The sequence below is a fragment of the Chrysemys picta genome, chromosome 13, assembly GCF_011386835.1.
Source record: "Chrysemys picta bellii isolate R12L10 chromosome 13, ASM1138683v2, whole genome shotgun sequence".
NCBI lineage: Eukaryota > Metazoa > Chordata > Testudines > Emydidae > Chrysemys > Chrysemys picta.
Window position 1 is genome coordinate 41,154,064 of NC_088803.1, and position 19,237 is coordinate 41,173,300.

A 19,237-nucleotide genomic window follows, 5' to 3' on the forward strand; every position below is an offset into this window, starting at 1 on the left:
TTGAGACACCCCTGAGAAAGGGGTCATGCATAAATGCACTGCTGCCATGAGAAGCATTGGAAGGCATTGTGCCCTGAAGCACAATTCTTCAGGTGGTCCCCTATTCTGCTGGGAGGAAAGGACTGAGCAGTAAGTTGTTGCAGGTCTTAAAAGGGAATAGCATACTAGCCTCCATATACATCCAGCCAGCTCTGGGAGGAGGTAGAGTACTTCACATCACTCAGCTACGATCTGAGCAGTTGCACAAGGGTGCATGGGAGTCTTATTCCTCTATGTGGCACATTGAACCAGGGCACAGTCTAGCTCAGACAGAAGGAACAGACTGGTGGTTGTAAAGGAGGCAGCTTCTTTTTACACACTATTGTCCGATAAACACAGCATTAGAGTGGGAGGAAAGGGCCTACAGGAAGAAGTCTCTGAGGGTGTTCTGGGCAGCATTAGCTTGTTTGCCAGTACTGATGCCACTAGGGTCAGAGAATGGAGATGAGGGGGTTAGAAATTCTGCTATTGTGATTCTCTGGTGGGCTAAGCTTGCGGGGAGTGTTGCCCTCCTGATCTTTGTGTTTGAATTTAGCATCATGTGCTCTCTTCAGTCATGCCCTGTAATGCATGCATAACATAACAGCATGTTACATTCAAAAATGAGAGGCAGCCAGAATCACCTATCATTCCCACCCAAGTCCTGTTCTCAAGGACCCACTCTTCTCCAGCTGTGACCCCACCCTTTCATGCCAATGCATCTGTGAGTTGAAATTCTGTTGAACCCTGGGCTTCCTTATAGCCATTGATCCACAGATCCTGTGATTTAGTGCATTATAGATACAGATGTGCAATGTTTGGGCCAGAACTTTTCAGGAGTGGTCAGAGCTGAGTTTTTGATCTGGCTCCATCTGTTTTTTTTAACTACTTTTTTGGTGCCCCTATCATTTCTGCACCCAATTTTCCCTGTAATTAGCTGTGAAATTCCAAGACTCTCTATCACGAATTAAATTCACGCAGTATATATTTGCCAGCGCATGCAGTGTTTATTTTTAAACAGTGCCAAAAGTGTTTATAGATAGAAACAACAGGACAACCCATAATTAAATAACTGTTTCTGCTACATCTGCTATTTAGCAACTTGAAGGAAAATAATTTCCCAAGCACAAACAGGAATGGTCAAGAAAGCTCTCAAGTTTTGGGCCCATTATTACCATATAAAACAACATATTAGTTGCTTAGCTACCAATCATAAAAGGAGCCCAATTAAAAATGAAAGGATCTTAACTAGCTGCACAGAATATAAAAGTGAAAAGTTAAAAGCTGTCAGGTGGTTAGTGGAGAGAATACCGAACAGTGATTGACAAACTGGGCTTTGCTCTGCTTCAAATTTGGCTTTGATTCAATAAATGATTGACACGCTCGTGTCGTCTGAAATAGTGTATTGTGCTTTGGAGAGGCTATTTAGCAGCCCGTTGATTGACAAGTTGCTAAAATTGTCCCATGGACAGAGGTAACCAAACAGAGCTATATTTTGACAGGTAATTTTTTTTACCTGCATTTACTATACAGTTTGTATGAAAAGCAGAAGTAGATGGAGGCCCACAAAAGTGTCAATCACTTTCCACAAAAATGTCTCCATTCTTAATATTGTTTCGCAGAATTAGAATACTCTGATCCCATAAAAGTCTTTTGCTTTTTATGGGAGATATTTTTTTTTAATTGAGCTGATCAAACTTTTTGAAAAATATGGACGATGTACCCTCAAATCTCAGGAGTATCTATCCTATAAGAAGGGTGCTCTGCTACCTGCACAAAGCAATAAAGGATTATGTCATGCAAAGTATATTCCCAAACTAACCCTAGAGTAGGTTAGCACAACTAAAATCACAAACTGTGCACTCATCAGTTCTGATCAGCTTAGTAGGATGAGATCAGTTGGATCTGGAGTGTTGAGGATTCAGTAGATGTCACTTGCATTGTTTCCTCTAAAACATTTCTGAACCTGTACGTGATGGTAGAAGTAACTTTGCCATGAGAGAGATAGATACAGCAGTGACAAGTCCCTCATAAATGGCTGTTGCTTTTTGAAGAGACGTAGGGTATGTCTACATGGTATGTCTCGTGGGCTTGGGCTGCAGGTCGTTCAAGCTTGGGTTGCAGCCTGGGCTCAGGGACCCTTTCCTTTATGGGATTCCAGTGCTCAGACTTCAAGCCCAAATGTGTACACAGCAGTTTTACAAACCCACAGCCTGAGTCATGTGAGCCCAAGTCAGCTGACGCAGGCCAGCTGCATGTGTTTAACTACAGTGTAGACATACCCATAGAAGACTTGACTGCCCATGCCCATTAAAAATGCCCTCAAATTTTTTTTGCAGGCATAAGGGCATTACCCCTAATGTTTTGGCCCAAAGCCTTGTTTGGATGACGACAGTCTGTGTCTGTTTTATTGGGTAAGGTATTCTTTACTTCCTGTTCTAAACTGTCATGTGCTATTGTGATGTGCTGTTACATAGCTGCTGCACTCCACCCCAGAGGAAGCTGCACTTTAGTAGAGGGTCAACGTGATAGATGTAAATAATACAGAGAATTGTCATTCAAAGAATCAATTAATGAAGTTTGCAACATGTTTTTTTTTATTTCCATGTTGATGAAATAGTGGCCCTATTTGTCAATATATTGCTGCCATCTTTATTTTCTGCATAAAATGCCTCAATTTTCTCATAAGGTGGCACTCTTATGTTTTTCCTCATCACCATTTTTGTAATGGGACTGCTCAGTGCACCAGAAACACACAGAAACAGTCTTACAGGACTGCAGGCTAGGAATATGTTGCTTCATTCAACTATATAACAGATGGGGGGAGGAGGGAACTTCCACTAACTAAATAGAAAGTAAGGGTCCACCCCATAATACTCTGAGGAACCCAGTTAACCCCTTAATGACCACTTTCCTACAGAAATGTTCTCCAAAAATGCAAGATTATTATTAAATTTATGATTCACAACCCCGCAATGACAGACATAAGAAACTTATAGATTTCATGGGATTGGTTCTGATCACACTTACACTAGTATAAATCAGGAGTAACTCCATTTAAACCAATAGAATTCCAAATTGGCATAGGTGAGAGCAGATTCAGGCCTTACGCAAACAGCAGGTATTGTATAACTGCTGCAGTGCCTTTATACCTCAAGCCACTGGAATTCTGCCTTTTGTGTTCATTATAAAGGTTTCATTATAAAGGTTTCCATTTGCCACTGTCAGAGGCCACTCCCTCTTTCACATGATATGTCTGTTATTTGCCAGCATTGTTAGCAGCTATTTGGTTTGTTTATGGCTGTGAGAGAGAGACAGTAGCAAACACCCCTGGCATGTTGGGAATTGAAAATAGGCCAAATTTTATTTACATGGGATATGGTTGAAGGAGCAGTCATTAGAGAGACAATCCATTGCAGTTAGGAATCCTGAAATGCGACCATAGTTCTTCATATGTGGGGTGAGGCGTTGTAGGGCTTAATTAATTAGCCCTTTAAACGTGTTTTGAGATCCTTGGATGGGTGGGACTGTAAAAATACAATTATTGTCACTGTCTTCAATGCGGCTGTTCAGGGGGCTAGTCAGAGCCCATAGCTTGTGCAGTAGATTGTGTTGACTGACACTACCTATAGACAGGCTTTATAGTGGACTGTAAATTTGCTTATCCAAAGCTTACTACATGATGACCATAATCATGAATAGATGTAGGGAGCAGCATTATATAGAACTCCTACCTGATGTGAGGCCATAGATCACTGGAAGGATGTTCTCATAAACAAAGAAATGGAAGCTATGGCACCCTTGTCCTCCACTGTAGACTATTAGGAAATAACACATTTTATCTTCATTGTTCAACTCTGCCTCTCTTCTTTCTCCATCCTCTAGGGCTTGGTAGCCACCCGTCGTGCTTCAGAACAATGAGGATACAAGAACTGGTTCAGTCATTTTGGGTAATTTCTTTGGGAAGTGGACATTACTGAGGGTCATATCCGCAGCAGGTATAAATCAGTGTATCATCATTGAAGCCCATAGAGCTACAAAAATTTACACCAGTAGAGGATCTGACATTCATGATTGCTTGGAGTTAAAGGCCACTTGGACTACCCATGCACACGTAGGCCCAGATTGTCAAAGGTATTTAGGCTCCTAACTTCTATTGAAATCAGTGGACGTTGGAAGCCTACCTCTGAAGATCTGGGCCTAAGGTACTACTTGTCAGGTGTCCATTTGTAATGGAGATTTGATCCTGGCTTTTCTGTGGGAAGTAAAATGGATAGTGATTGAGTCAGAGAACTGGGAGTCAGGATTTGTATTCATGCTCTGCTGCTTGTTAATTGCCAGTCAGCAATCTTTTGGCCAACTGTACTTGAGTTTGCCCTTTTATAAAATTTATAAAATTCCATCACAGCAGTATTGCAAGGTTTAATTTACTTGGATATGAGATATTTGGATGAAAACAAGAATTAATTCAGGGAAGTCCAGTGGCCTGCATTATAGAGGAAGTCAGACTAGATGATCACAATCATCTCTTCTGGCCTCTTAATCTGTGAACCTCTGAAAACAGCTCTAGAAGTGCAGTTGTTTCTATTGAATTCAGTGGGGTTATCCAGGGGCAGAATTTTGCCAAAGGTTTGTTCTGCCATAGAATGAAAACATTTCCTTCAAAGAAAGTGGCCCTTGTCCACTCCACCTCTTCCCCCAAATGTCCCTGAAGCTTCTCACTAGAGAAGAATGTCTCAAAAGAGATTATTGCTGTTTCCTTATTTAAAACAGACTTTGTCTCTTGCTACAACAATAGATTTTCAAAAAAGTTACATTTCAATTAAAATCACATTAAATGTTTTGTTCCTTTTGAGGGCATTAGTATTTCAGTTAAGGTTTCTCTGTGTTGTTTACTTACCTAATGTGCTTTGTATGTGTAAACTGTACTTGTCCATATATCTTTTCTTGACATATCAAAAAACAAAAAATCCCATGGCTCAGTGGGTGACATGGTGTGGCAAAGTTGAGAATTTCAGATTCTTAGAGTATTTAGCAGCTCACCTTTCTCACAACCATTATCATAGGATATTAAATGCATTAGAGAGTAACAACATAATTTTAGCCAAAAACCTCTCACATATAAATAATTCCAATAGCCAGTATAATTCTCTACTCTAACTATAAATAATAGTAATAATAAATAATAATAGCAATAAAAGAAAGAAGAGGCTTACTCTGCACAAGAACAATTCATTTATGCTGTAATGGATAGTATATGTCCCAATACCATGGTGATTCTGTGCTTTATAATTAAATTACTCAGATAGCTAGGAGGATTTGCTTACTTCTCCACATCAGCAGTGTTAGAGCTATTTTTATAAGTAATTTCTGCCCTGAAAATCTATACCTTAGCTCTGCACTATATTCAGGACTAGCAGCTGGGTGACATTTATTCCACCCAGTTCAAAGTCTCCTGCAGATGTTTATCTGGTTTCATCAACTCCGTAATATATTTTCCTAGTTTATTGGCTTTCTCTTTTTTGGATGGCCCTTTCAATCTTTGATCGAATGAGAGAAATACGTTAGCAAAGAGGCCCTAGTAACACAATTACTGGTCCTTGTGAGTGGCCTCACATCTTCTGCTCCCACCTGGCTATTCAGTGCATCCAGCTGTTTGGCCTCTGTAAGTGTCATGCTCTCTGTGGGAAAACTGCTTCTTCTTTTCTCCTTTGTTGCCTTTCTGAGGAGATGCAACCTCACTCCTCTGGTTACGGACAGGCTCACAAGCAGGACTGTGGACAGCTTATGGACACAGGATTCTCTCACTAAATATGACTTTTAGGAACAAAAGGCCAGACTCATCCCTGGTGTAACTCTAGTCACATCGATGGAGTTGCACCAGAAATCAGTCTGGCTCAAGGTACTCACAGCCTGTGGACCTCAGACTGGTCCAGGGGAACATGTGTCTCAGAGGTCCTGTGAGCATGGACATACACTTTTTCAGTTTTGTTTGTTTGTTTTGTTTTTGTCAAAACCTCCCCCAAAAATACAGTTTTCAGTTTTTTGATGAAAATTAAAAAATAATTGTTTTCAGCAAAACATATTTAAGTGGGAGGGGAACCATTTAGCAGACAGTTTTAATTAATTGTTATTATTTAGAAGATATCAACAATGTTCTTGGCATTTTGCTGACAAATGAGATGACATCTTTACCCTAATGAGCATGCAGTATAAGGGCTTGATCCAAAATTCACTGAATCAGAACATTGGGTGGTTTTAGAGCAGGCTCTACTTCAGACATAGAAAAAAGAGATCAGACCAATTAATACAGGATATGTCAATATGATTGAGGGATGTTAAAATGTGGCAATGCTTATTTCAGAAGTTGTTTGCAGTGTTGTTGTAGCTGTGTTGGTCCCAGGACATTGGAGAGATAAGATGGGTGAGGAAATATCTTTTATTGGACCAACTTCTGTCCAACAGAAGACAGACAAACTTTCAAGCTCACGTAGATCCTGAAGAAGAACTCTGTGTAAGCTTGAAAGCTTGTTGGGCCAGTAACAGATATTAACTTACCCACCTTGTCTCTCTATTTCTGACGTATGTTTTTAAAAGATATTTGTGCAATTTAAAACAAGAAAAATCTTACCCCTAAACTGAGTTCTTCCAAGTCAAGTTTCAGCTTGGAGTACATTTTTGAGGTGGAATTATAAATGCAGTAAAAGGGTTGTGATAGTAAAAAAATACATGGTGACCCTTATGTATAGTCCTGAGTGATACTTTAGCTGATGATATTGTAATGAAAGATAAACCACAGATGCAAGGGCTGAAGGAGGTAGCTGCAGCTAGAGCTGTGCTAATCACTGTTTTAAATTCTCATTACTTGGACATGAAAAAGATTCCTTTTGCAGTTAGATTAAAGTTCAAACTGAAATGACTTCTTTGCCACCAAAGGGTGAATCCTTCAGGTAAAGATTAGGTGGCAAAGGGCTTTGGAAATGCTGCCTGCTGTTACAATAGGCATAAATTATTAGCAGTATCAGGATTTCATCCCATAGAGTGAAAGTCGCCTGTCTCCACACAATGCTGGTGCAATTGAGCTTTGTGCAGGCAACTGCCTGGAAGGAAGGGAATGGAATTTACCACCAAGGCTGCTATTCCAGCCTAGGGTAGGAATAGAGGCAGCTGTCCATCTGCTTCCCTTAAATGTGTCTTCTGGACCCTGGGATGCATGTAAGCAAAGCTCTAGTGACATTTCTCGGAGTCCAACTGAAATGCTCCCCTCATTGTGTGGTGTCCATGGAGTCACAGTCACTCCACCTGTGTCCGTCTGCCAGGAGTCAGTCCTACATGGGCCCTCAGGAACTGAGTGACGGCCAGTCAGGATGTGTTATGTAAGTGTGTATAAAAGCCTTCCAGACTGGAAAAATGTATATGTAGTTACCACCATTGCACCCAGCACTGTAATAGGACCCGATTGTGATACCCTTACTCACAAAGAGTAGGGTGCTACATATTAAATATTCCCACTGACATCAGTGTGACTACATATGATATAAGCTAGTATCTGAGGTGAGCAAGGGTGCCACAGTGTGGCTTTTAATTTGCATCTGAAAATGACCATGTAGACCTGGAACTGGTCATTGCCACGCACAATTACCACTACTATGCATAAATGAGTTATGCAGTTGTGTGCATTCTTTTGAGAAATCAGGCCAAAATCTCATTACAACAGAAGGACATCTTAGGAACGTAGAATTTGCCATCCCTGATCGGACTACTGTCAAATCTGTCAAATCCGTATCCAACAAAAGAAGGGGAAAACCTCCAATAATGCATCCAGTATATCGCCATAAATTAGGAAAGAAAAAATCTTCCTGACCCCTTTAGGGATTCACATTATGCCCTGAAGCATGAAATTGGATTATTTTTCTTTGAGCATGCATAACTGCTACTGCCATAACTGGTCATAACATCTTGCCTGTACAGGAAAGAGAAATATTATTCTGTAACGTAATAAAAATAGATATAATTCAATAGTGCTTCAGAATCAATTGCCACATTTCCAAGGTAAACATTAAACACCCATTAAAACTATTCCATCAGATAAGCCAAGATAGCATCCGGTGCTATCTGTTCATTTTATTCTCCTAACTTTCATTGCTAAGTGTGCAAAAATGCTTTCAGCAAATATTATGGTTTCTTTCTGTGTTGAGAGAGATGCTAAATGACCTTCTCCAACTTCGTTATAAACAACAGAAGGAGTGAGTCCACAGATGCTACGCAGTGTCAGGTCTATTCAAAATTATAAACGGATTCTGGCCAGTGTATAAAAATGGACACCAGATTTTGCTTGCTTTTTCCCTCTTCTTCATAATCCCATCCTAGTTCCCTCTTGAAAGGCATTCTGTTCTATCAGCCATAATGACATCTGCTGGTGGAGACAGGAAGCCATAAATCTGTAGGTTTCCTCTCAACCAAGCCTTGTTAATGCTCCCATTTATCACTGAGGATAAGGTGCCATCTCACTAGTGCTGTGCTCAGAAGTCCATCTTCTCAATTTCCCTTTCCCTAGGGAGTAACCATTTAAAACAGTGACTTTCTCATCTTACATCTTGTGACCTAAAAAGTCACTGCAGATGCAAATACCATACCCAGTTTGTAGCACTTGGATGTAAGCCATTGCCTGTGGAGAACAATAGCCTCTACTTGCTGATCCAAGACTACACCAAATCATTGCTTTAGTTAAACCTCGTGTTTGTGCCTTTTAAAGTACTACATAAGCAGTGGACTCTGGGTGAGAGAGAAATTCAAAACAGAGTGGATTCTTCCCCAAAATATTGCTTATCAAAATGTAAAGAAATGACAAAATAGGCAGTAAATAGTGACTTGCTGTTAAAAAGCTTTTAATACAATATTCCTTTAAAGAGACACAGGAGAAGTAAGCAAAATACTCTGATCAGATACATAATGTCTTTCATCTCAGATGCATGACCAGGAGAAGATGGGGCTAGAAAGGGGTGATAAGAACTCCTCAGATGTGGAACTGAGGCACAAAACTTTAAGTGCTCAAGGGCACAAATTCAGCCAGTGTGAATGGTGAAAACAGAATCCTGGTTCCCTGAGTCATATTCCACTGCTTGAACCAGTAGAATAACTTTCAATGCTTCATCCTATGAGTAATATAATGTGAGACCCGTCTTCAAGGGAAAATAAAAATATGGCTGCATGTTGGATTCTCCAGCATCTTACATCCTGCGTTTACACTGGTGCAAAGTGAATGCAGACTCGACCAAGTCATTCTCACACATGGCAGCATAGTACACTGGCTGAGCACAGATGTAAGTGGCTAGGCGAGATGTAAGGCCGCCGGGAGAATCAGGCCCATTATCTTAGAGTTAAGTAATATTTTGACTGACTGGCCACGGGTCATGAGTGCTGCTTTCCTACCATTTCAGTTATGAAAGAGTTGTGCTATAGGGAAGCGGAAAAATTAGCACATTGCAGTAGCTCTGAGTTTTTTCATTGTTTAAACTAGGCATTTATTTGTAACATGAATATTTTAAACTGCTGATAAAAAGATTTCCAGAGCATTAAGGGGGACGGTGGCAAATTAAATTAAGGGGACATTTTCATAGACATAAAATCATATTTGGTCACTAAATACAAAGGTCGTTTCGGGGCTTTCCTTTAGGAAACTCATTACCTTCCTGAACAGCAGGGCTGGCATTTCCAGTGTCCACTGAATACGAGTTATCATTGAGCAACCAATGGTAATGCAGCTTAAAGGATCCTAAAGTAAGAGATTAGTTTTTGTGGGATATTAATGACTCACGCTGGAGCATATAGAAATCAAGGCGAAAATACAAACAAACAAAACCCCTATTATTGATATGCCCCATGATAAAATATAGGTATTAAACTACAGTGAAATCCACTTATAAGAATTACTGTTAAAAGAATAAGAATCTATTCTCTGTGTCCCAAACCATTTTAAAAGACTGCATGGTGTTAACAGCGGCTATTATAAAAGAGAGACTGTGAAACGAATAAACCAGACATGCTTTCATGTATCAGATTCATTGTTTGAAATTCTTCAGTGCCCTTCTGTCCCCACCCTGACCATGGTTTGGAAGTTGTCTAACAAGAGCAGGCTGTGATTTACACCCAAATTGTGAGGATGGGGGGGGGGGGGGGGGGGGGAAGGGAGGGAATGTTGGGTGGGGACAGATTACAGGATCCACAAACCCAGAATAAAGAGAGTGAATTAGAATAGTGCTGGGCCAACTCTGTTTTTAGGATCACTGTTTTTCTTGGTACGTACTCATTATTTTTATTAATTATTATTATTAGAAATGAACTCTAAACAAAACCCTGGACCACTCCTGGACTTTTGGAAAGTTTATATCTGAATCTGAACAATGAGTCCTGGACCCGTCTCTAATTATTATTGTTACTATTGCGCTTGTTAGCTTTAAAAGAGTCATTGGAAACTAATGTAAGAATATAACACTTATTAAAAGCCTTAATTCTTCACTGCCTTGTATCTTGTGTAGGCATTTACACCCATTCTTGTGTTCTGGGAGCACACCCACCTAATATTCTGATTTGGTACACCCCCCACTACCACACTGATCTGGATGGAGTTTTACACACACACTTTACACTAGTGTAAACCAGTGTTTTTCGACCTTTCTAGACTTCTGTACCCCTTTCAGGATTCTGATTTGTCTTGCGTACCCCAAGTTTCACCTCACTTAAAAACTAGCTGCTTACAAAATCAGACATAAAAATATAAAAGTGTCACAGCACATTATTACTGGCATTGCTTACTTATTTTATCTTTATGGAATTTTAGTTTGTGCTGACTTTGCTAGTGCTTTTTATGTAGCCTGTTGTAAAACTAGGCATATATCTAGATGAGTTGATGTACCCCCTGGAAGACCTGTGTGTACCCCCAGTGGTACGTGTACCCTTGGTTGAGAACCACTGGTGTAAACGACTACATAAAGGTGCAGGATGCTGGAAAATGCTGCATAATATTTTGTTTAATACTTTATTCTTATATCATTTCCCCAGTGTAGCTAAATGTCACCTCTTCTAAAGGTCCCAGGCTGGTTCTTCTAATGCCAGGAGTTCCCCATTAATATACTTGCCAATATACCAATGTGTGACACAGTTTGCTTTTTACACAGCTTTCTTCACACAAAAGACTTTCCAGAGGGAGAGGGTGGGCTGGGGGCAGAGAAAAGGAACAAAGCTTCACAGAGTTTGTGTACAGCTGTAGCTTGCACCTACCACTTTAGCAAGTCAGTCATCAGTGGGAACTTGTCAGCAACCTAGTTTCAAAAGTGAGACTAAAGAGAGAACTTTATCATGTATCCTCCTTCCTAAAAGGGGGGGGGGAGAAAATCTAGAGGAAATGACAGGATTTCCAAATAATCAAAGCGAGAGGTTTAATACAAGACTACAGAAAAGCAGGGCGCCTCTGAAAGTGCCCTGATCAGAAACGAGCCGGGGTCAGAAACTTCACTGATCAGAAACTTACTTGGGCATGAACAAGACTGGAAAACTTTAGGGGAGGTGGGTACAGGTAGGCTGACTGGCACTCAGGAGCTCCAGGGGCTGGGTTTGTCGGTGTCTCTGTGCATACGTTTCTTTTTTGCTTGGGATCAGCAAGCCCTGTCTCTTTAATAAACTGACTGCCTTCTGTCTGCTTGGAGTAAATTTCATCCTGTCATCAGGTCGCGGAGGAGGAGTTTGTTAATGTTCAGTTTGCTCAGTGGATCGATGTTTGCTGGCATCGCCTCGCCCTGCCTGTGTATGTGTGTGTGTGTGTGTGTATGTGTGTGAATACCAGATTTCCTTCCATCCAAAGCCTCTCTGTCCTCTTCCATATCACTCACAGCCTGGCATCTGACAGCAACAAACCTGCAGCTTTCTGCACACACACACACGCACACACACACACGCACCAATCCGCCATACAGATCTACCAGGAGGAGGAAAGGAGAGGAAAGGGAGGAAGCAGCAAGCCCCACAATCTTTCCAGAGCTGCCTTTTTAATATATACATGTCTATTTTGTTATTTATTTATTACTATTTTCTGGCACTGTGGGTTCCTGTCATTTGCTCCTGATCTTGGATGTTTGACTCAAAGCAAAGCAAGTGTTGCAACAGTTAAATAATAACCTAGATCTCTGTAAAATAAAATAAAAACCAAACGGGTTCCTATCAGTTAAGTGCAAAGAAGGGGGGGGAGGCTTGGCTGGAGGGGGTGTTGGGGGAACCAGCTGAGAGAGAGCCAGAGAAAGCTAGAGAAACAAGTCACACGAGCTTCCCAGGGTTCTTGGATCTGGGGGCAGAAGTGAGATTGGAGAAAGTAGAGCGATGCCAAGGAGGAAACAGCAGGCACCCAAGCGGGCTGCAGGTAAGGAGAAGCCATCCACTTACACAGCCTCTGTGTCTCTTCACTTCTTTGAATCCTAACCTCCTCTTTTTTATTACTATCATTTAGGGTCACCCGTGATTTTCTGAGCCGGATCTGCCCCCCTCCCTCCCCCGCCCCCGTAACTCTAACAATATTGAATCAGTTTCTTTCCTTATTGCCAGGAAGATCTTTACTCTGAAATTGACGATCCGTGTGATGTTCCCCTCCACCCGCCTGTGTCTAGTGAACCCTCTTCTTTTTCTCTCTTCTCCACTCCAACTCGTGTTCTTTAGCTGTAATCCTTTCCTTGTTAAACTTCCCCCCACCCCAACTTTCTTCCACTCGATTTCCCTTCTCCCTCCTCCCCACTCGCCCCCTCCTTTGATGGTTCTTGCATTGCTTCCTTATTCGCCTTTTTTTTTTTTTTTGGATGGTAGTTTTGTTTTTAAATGCACGTTCGGTATTTTTAAAATATTGTCTTTCGCCCTGTTTCTGGTGCAATTCTGGACGTGTGTGTGTATGTGTGTGTGTGCGCGCGCGCCTGAAATAGTACAGGGACTGTCTCTGTTGATGAACCCGGTGGTGAAGTTCAGCCTTTGATCATCGGTGGTGAAAACTGCAACAGGAAATAAAATTAAACATTCTGACTGTTAGAAGACAATCCACATTTTCAAATCAAATTCCTCTTTTGTGTTGCCCCCGGGGTTACACATTCGCAAATGCCAAGTGGGGTTTGCAAATATTTTGTAAAGAGGAAAATAGTTTGCAACTTTGGAAGTGGTTTTTTTTTTTTTTATTTGTGGAGAGATTTGTGTTGTTTTTTTAATTTTTCAAGCCAGGAAAAAGAAACAGACCAATGGGCCTGTACAGTAAATCTCTTCAAAGAGTTTTCTTTTAGGCTGCTTAATTGCTTTATATTATTTAAATTGTGTTCTGGGGCTTTGTTTCTGGGAAGTGCAATATGGAAGTTCATTTTTCTTCTGCCAGACCCACCCACTGAAAAATCAGCTTTCCAGTTGATTGCCAGCTTTGATTTGATATTTGATTGATCACCTGTCATCTTGCTGCCTTTGATCTATTCATTCTTGATACATATCAATAAATCACTCACCATGGTAACCCAAGTGCCAGTGACGTAAGTCTTGCCCTCTAGATTCTCTTAGCCAGAAATGCACAATTATTATCTTGTTTGATTTTTAATGTTTCTGTGTGTGTATGTCCCGTCTTTAGCTGGATTAGTGCTTTAAAGGAAAGCTAAGTTTTGTTTTGTTTATGAGTTAGGGATCGTCAGCTAATTCTCCCCTCCACACACCCACACTTTGAATACCCCTAGACTTAGTAGATTATTATATCTAAAGACAAAATGTATGGGCAAGTTTAGTGACACACTTGAATAAACTTTGAAAAGTAGCATTTGGTGCTTATTTAAAGGTAAATGTTAATTTTGGAGTCCTGGGACATAGGAAACTTATATAAACTCATCACAGATCTTACCTTCTGCTTTATTTACACCAATTTAGGACACTAGTATGTAGACAAAGTCTTCTGGGGCATACCCATGCACCTAAGCAGAAGGTCAGTATATTTACTTGACAAGGAGAGATCCCCTTTAACTACAAAAAGGTAGTTAATACAGGAACATATCTATTAAAAAGAGCTCTGTGCCCATTCATTATTATTGTTTTTATTCACAAAGAAAGCGTCTAGCACTGGATGAGGCATTAACATTTTCAACTTGTAGGATAGCTTCCTCCCATCACCCCCCCCCCTCCACATACACACATCCGCTGATGATCTCAATGTTAGAATTGTTTCCTTTTTCTTTTGTTAGTGTTGTGAGTCTTCATTTCATTTTGTGTTCAAAGTAGAATTTCAGGTCAGAGTATGTGTACAGTACAAGCATGTTGGGGGAGAGGTAGCTTTGTTGGTTTATGGAAACAGACGCTTTAGAGTAAGTAAATCATTATAGATAATGTCCATGTTGTCATCTACCAAGATTTCCCTGTTGGAGACCCAGCAAGATATGCTGTTGCCCTGAAAATAACTTCATTACTATTATTATTATTTTGTTTATTATTATACTTGTAAAGGCTCTTAATAATAGGCAGTAATTTTAATTACCATAATAACTAGGGCATGTCTCATTCAGTAATCTTATTATAAAAAGTGCACTGGTTCTCAGAGTTGCACTTCTTTGATTATATTTGTCCTCAGATCAATGTTGTTTCAGATGTGCAAAATACTGGACATTTAACGATAATCCAGTTGCACCCAACATGGCAGGTTTTTATACTTACAATAGTTCTCCTGCTTTGAACGTGTGTGTGTGTGATTTCGAAGAGCACACTTGCCTGTTGTATATAGTTCTCAAAACTAACTTTCATTTTTATGACTAGTATTGAGGTTCTGTTTCGTCTGGTAAAACAAACAAAGTGACACTAGACAGGATGTGCAACAGAAAACGAATCGCTTATCAAGGCAGATGCCAACGTTCCTTTTTTACGTCTCTGATTTGAAGGATTTAAAAAATGTATATTTTTTAATTTTCACATTTTAGTTTTTGTACCTTCCACAAGTTCAAGGGCATTGGCTGCACTTATTTTGTCTTGGTGGTGGTAGAGATGTTGAAGAAAAGTTTGCAACTTCTAGCTTCTTTAGGTAGTTAACCTCCCAGGGAAGAAAAATGATAAGCCTTATGATTCTGGACATGTCTGCTTTTGTCATTGCTTAAAATTAAATACTATGCACAACTGTAAATAATTACTACCATGCACTGACTTTGAAAGCAGGTTTCTAGTTTGATTAATGAATAATGTAAAGGTTAGAGAGAACAAGCAAGTGAATCAGAAGTGAAGTCCTGCTGCTAGATGAAAATCTATCTAGAGAAATATACATGGCAATTTTGTCCTTTTCTATTATTAATTTTGAGCCCTGTGTTCCTAAGAAATATATTACAGTGGTGTAATGAAACAAGTTATTGTAATTAGATAAATGGGACACTATTTATGTTTGATTATTAGGTCTTTTTGGTCTCAATTTATGGTTTTAAAAATACTTTTTTTCACATCAACAAAGGAACTATGATCTTTCTATAGCTGACTCTTAGCATCATTCTTTTTCACTATGATTTCGATCTCTCTTAAAGCAGATGTTTAAATTTCTTTATACCAGTACCCAATATTATGTCATATTTTTATTTACAATTATATATTATGTTTGTATTGTACTTTTTATCCCAGTAGATCCCAAAAGGCTTTACAGATAATGGGCCCAATTCTCCTCTCAGACCAGTGTAAATCATGAATAACTCTACTGACGTGAATGGAGTTGCAATTGTGTAGAACTCTCATGAGTAAGAGAAGAATCAGGCCTTGAATGTACTTCACCCATCACTGAAATGCAGCCACCTCTGGGGCAGAACCTAGGTAGTGATTCTGCACCAATGACAGTAGACAACAGAAGGGTATGGGAGCAAACTAGAACTGCCATTTTGATGCTATTTTTATTCCTATGGATATGAAATAGCTTTCAAACACAATTTCACTGGATTATACTCTGCTTTCCCCCTGCAGCTTCTTTAAATGTGCATATTTTATTTTGTGATCGTGAATTTCTAGTTCGCTGCTTAGTGATAGTGAAGAAGAATTTGGACTTACCATCTTTTTGTGCTCAAATTTTGTCATTGTTTCTTTCATTCTCTTTCTGTTGGCTTTGATAGGCTATCTGAGAACCAAAGCTCCTGAAAAGTACAGCAGAAACAGCTCCCAGACACATTTATTTTGTTTATCGAAGCTGGAGATGCATAATGCAGATTTTGTTTTCGTGAAAGTCCTTGTGTGGCAATAAACACAAGACTGTTAGCAATCATTACTTAAAAGTTGCAATTTGCACCTTAATAGTACAGGTTATTTAAATAGAAATGTATTCAGCAGGGGAAACCCTGCACTCTTCAGTGGGTTAAACTAGATAATATGTTAGATCTGATTCTCGAGAAATATGTACATGTAAGCCAGCAGGGTTGTTTTATTTTTAATGTTACATTTATCCTTTATTAAGCAGCTAATAGAAGCAGGTTCCAAGCAAATGGGACTGAATGGAACTGTGGGAATGGCAGAGTCGCTTTGTTTTAACATCCTCCAGAAAAGCAAGTGCACATCAAAAACCTCTAAATATCTCATGCCTCGGAAGGAACCTTCAGTTACTCTGCACATTATGACACTGACAGATGACAAAAAAGCAAAGGTGTTCACAAACAAGAGGAGGCTTCACCGTTCTGATTAATTAAATGATTTCCAGAATAGGTATTTCCTCAGCTACCCGTCCACCAAATTAGCCGCCTCTGTTCTGGAATTGAGCTGCTAAGTGATTCCTTCCCCCACATCCCCACACTCCATGTTAAAACCCAGGACTGAATGGGACAGGAGTTGGTGAGCGAGGTTCTTTGGCCTGCAATGTGCTAGATGATCACGATGATCCCTTCTGGCCTTAAAGTCCATGAGTCTATGAGTCTGACTCAAAAGTTCATTTGTTTCAGTTGTTCATTGATTTCATTTTTAATCTGCCATATCAGGACACAATTGGCCCCCAGAGAAAGATTAGAACTGACAAGGAATTCAGACACTGCCATTGTAATCTGAAAGACAATTCCATCAGTAATTGGGATCTATGCTTTTAAAATATTTTTTAAAAAATATTTTAAATTATTTTGCCTAACTGGTTCTGCTCTTCCATGCCCTGTAATCTCAAGGCCATATAATTAAAAGTAGCAGGATTTTGCCACTTCCTCCCATTGCTTTTCCCTTCTGACTCAGTTTCCCATTAGCAGCACCAATCTCAAATAACCGCTTCCATAGACCAAGTCCCTGGGGTGCCAACTCACCACCATAGAGTTGCTGTGATTCTTTCCGCCCTTGCTTTACTTCACATCCAAAGAGCACAACACTCCAAAGAGCAATCCAGACTCCTCCCCTCCCTGCCCCCCACACCCTACCCCTCAATGCTGTCAGTTGCTGTGGCTGCAGCTCCCAACTTAGCAGCAGCAGCAAAGGGAATGGAACCATACTCTATCAATTACAGTTGGAACCAGATGCTAAACACCTATTGTGTTAAGCTATTGTACAGACCGTAAGAGCTCAAATGTAAAAAAAAAAAAAAAATCATGTTGGCTAGTTGGGAGCAGGGGGGAGTGGCAGAATGAGGCCTGGTTGTTCTAATGGATGATGTATTATTAGTAGAGCCAAAGTAAAATGATGCAAATAAATACTCTCTATTTAATATCTATCAGATTGTACTGCAGATATTGAGACACGCGAGTGCCACGTTCAACCAAACTCCTTTAGAAAAAGGAACCCACCAGCCTTTTTTTATTAAAATAGCCCTTTGTTTTCCCCTTGCTCTTTCCAAAATTAAAGATGTTTGTAAAGTTTTACCTCCAGAGTGTGCTCACAGAAGCAGAGAGACATTTTCATCTGTCTCAGAATCAGATATTGGAGTCAATTGGAAACACATTACTCTCACAGTTGAAGCCTTACATTTCATTCGTGCAACAGCAGTGATTTTTCATTACCTGTTTAATTACAATAATTTGCATGACTGAGGGCCCAGTCCTGCAGTACTCACTAGTGATTTTGCTTCACTGGGAGTTCTGCCTGTATATAGACTGTAAAATTGGGCTGTTTAGCTGCAAAATAAAACAACATAGTTAAAAAAGAGTGGGTTGGTGTCCAAATTATGGGCCATATTCTGCCAATAGCCTTTAAGTAGAATTTACCCTTGGAATCTAGGGAAAGTTCAGATTATACATTTATGTACTGATAGTTCTACATTCTTGTTTTCTAAAGTTGGTATAATCACTGCATTTTATTTATGTTGCTACCTTACTCTTTAAACATTTTTTGATTGTTTTGCATTTATTATTGAATATTATTTTTCTGGTACCAGGAGCTGATTGGGCCTTTAAACAGCCTTTTATAATGTTGCAATCTACTGTCTCAATTCCAGCAGACAGACTCAAAGAAATAGTATGTAAAATGTTTTGAAAATCAGGGCCCTAAAAGTTCCATTTAAGTTTAGACATTTAACATCAGTTCTTTCTCATTAAGGTGACCCTGACTTGAGGCTATTGGATCTTGGCTCCTTGTCATTTCTGACCACATTATAATAACGTCTTTTGCAACTCAGAAATACCTTGGTTTCCAAGAACAGACGGGGAGCAGTGTATTTTCAAGATTTCAAGGGGAAATGCATCATAAAAGCACACCATTAGATTTACACATCCCATTTTTAACTATTGCTGATTTTTTTTTTTCCGTTGCCTTGCGAGATTTTTCAGGAGGAAAGAAAAGAAGTTGGAAAACTGGTCTTAGAATCTTAGTGCTTCATTAAATGTTTAATTTAGACAAATGAAGAGGTTCTTTGTTTCGCAAGAAGAAATTATTATTCTTCCCTCCATCCCCCACACCCCCAACTCATGAACTAGGAAAAAAATAAGTCACAACAATAGCTACAAAATGACAGGAACAGACTCTAGGTTGTTTTTAATGTGAGGTATGCAATGATCATAGTTAGTGGTAAAATTCCACAGCAAAATGGAACCATGCTATGTTTATAGGAAATAGATCCTCTTGGAAGACGTACATATGCATACATGTATGACAGGCAGGCACCCAGGCGCGCGCGCACACACCCACACACAGAAAAAAGAGAGACAGGCATTTAGCTGAAATGTGGATGCAAAATTCTTACCGATGTGAGTGTGTAATTGCAAGAGTTGTGGCATTTTTAAACCATTCAAGCCAATTTATTTTA

The 19,237-nt window shown here is 39.8% G+C and overlaps 1 protein-coding gene across 2 annotated transcripts in view; it reads left to right on the forward strand.

Moving 5' to 3' along the window:
• Positions 1-11,782: 11,782 nt before the first annotated feature.
• TSHZ2 (teashirt zinc finger homeobox 2) overlaps positions 11,783-19,237 on the forward strand; it is a 276,249-nt gene continuing 268,794 nt past the window's right edge. Inside the window, exon 1 of one of the 2 annotated variants that reach the window (XM_005284183.4) lies at positions 11,783-12,430. In XM_005284183.4, the coding sequence (XP_005284240.2) occupies positions 12,391-12,430 (40 nt within the window). In that variant the 5' untranslated portion in view covers positions 11,783-12,390. The remainder of the gene's footprint in view (positions 12,431-19,237) is intronic. The other variant, XM_065566018.1, reaches the window with a different exon arrangement.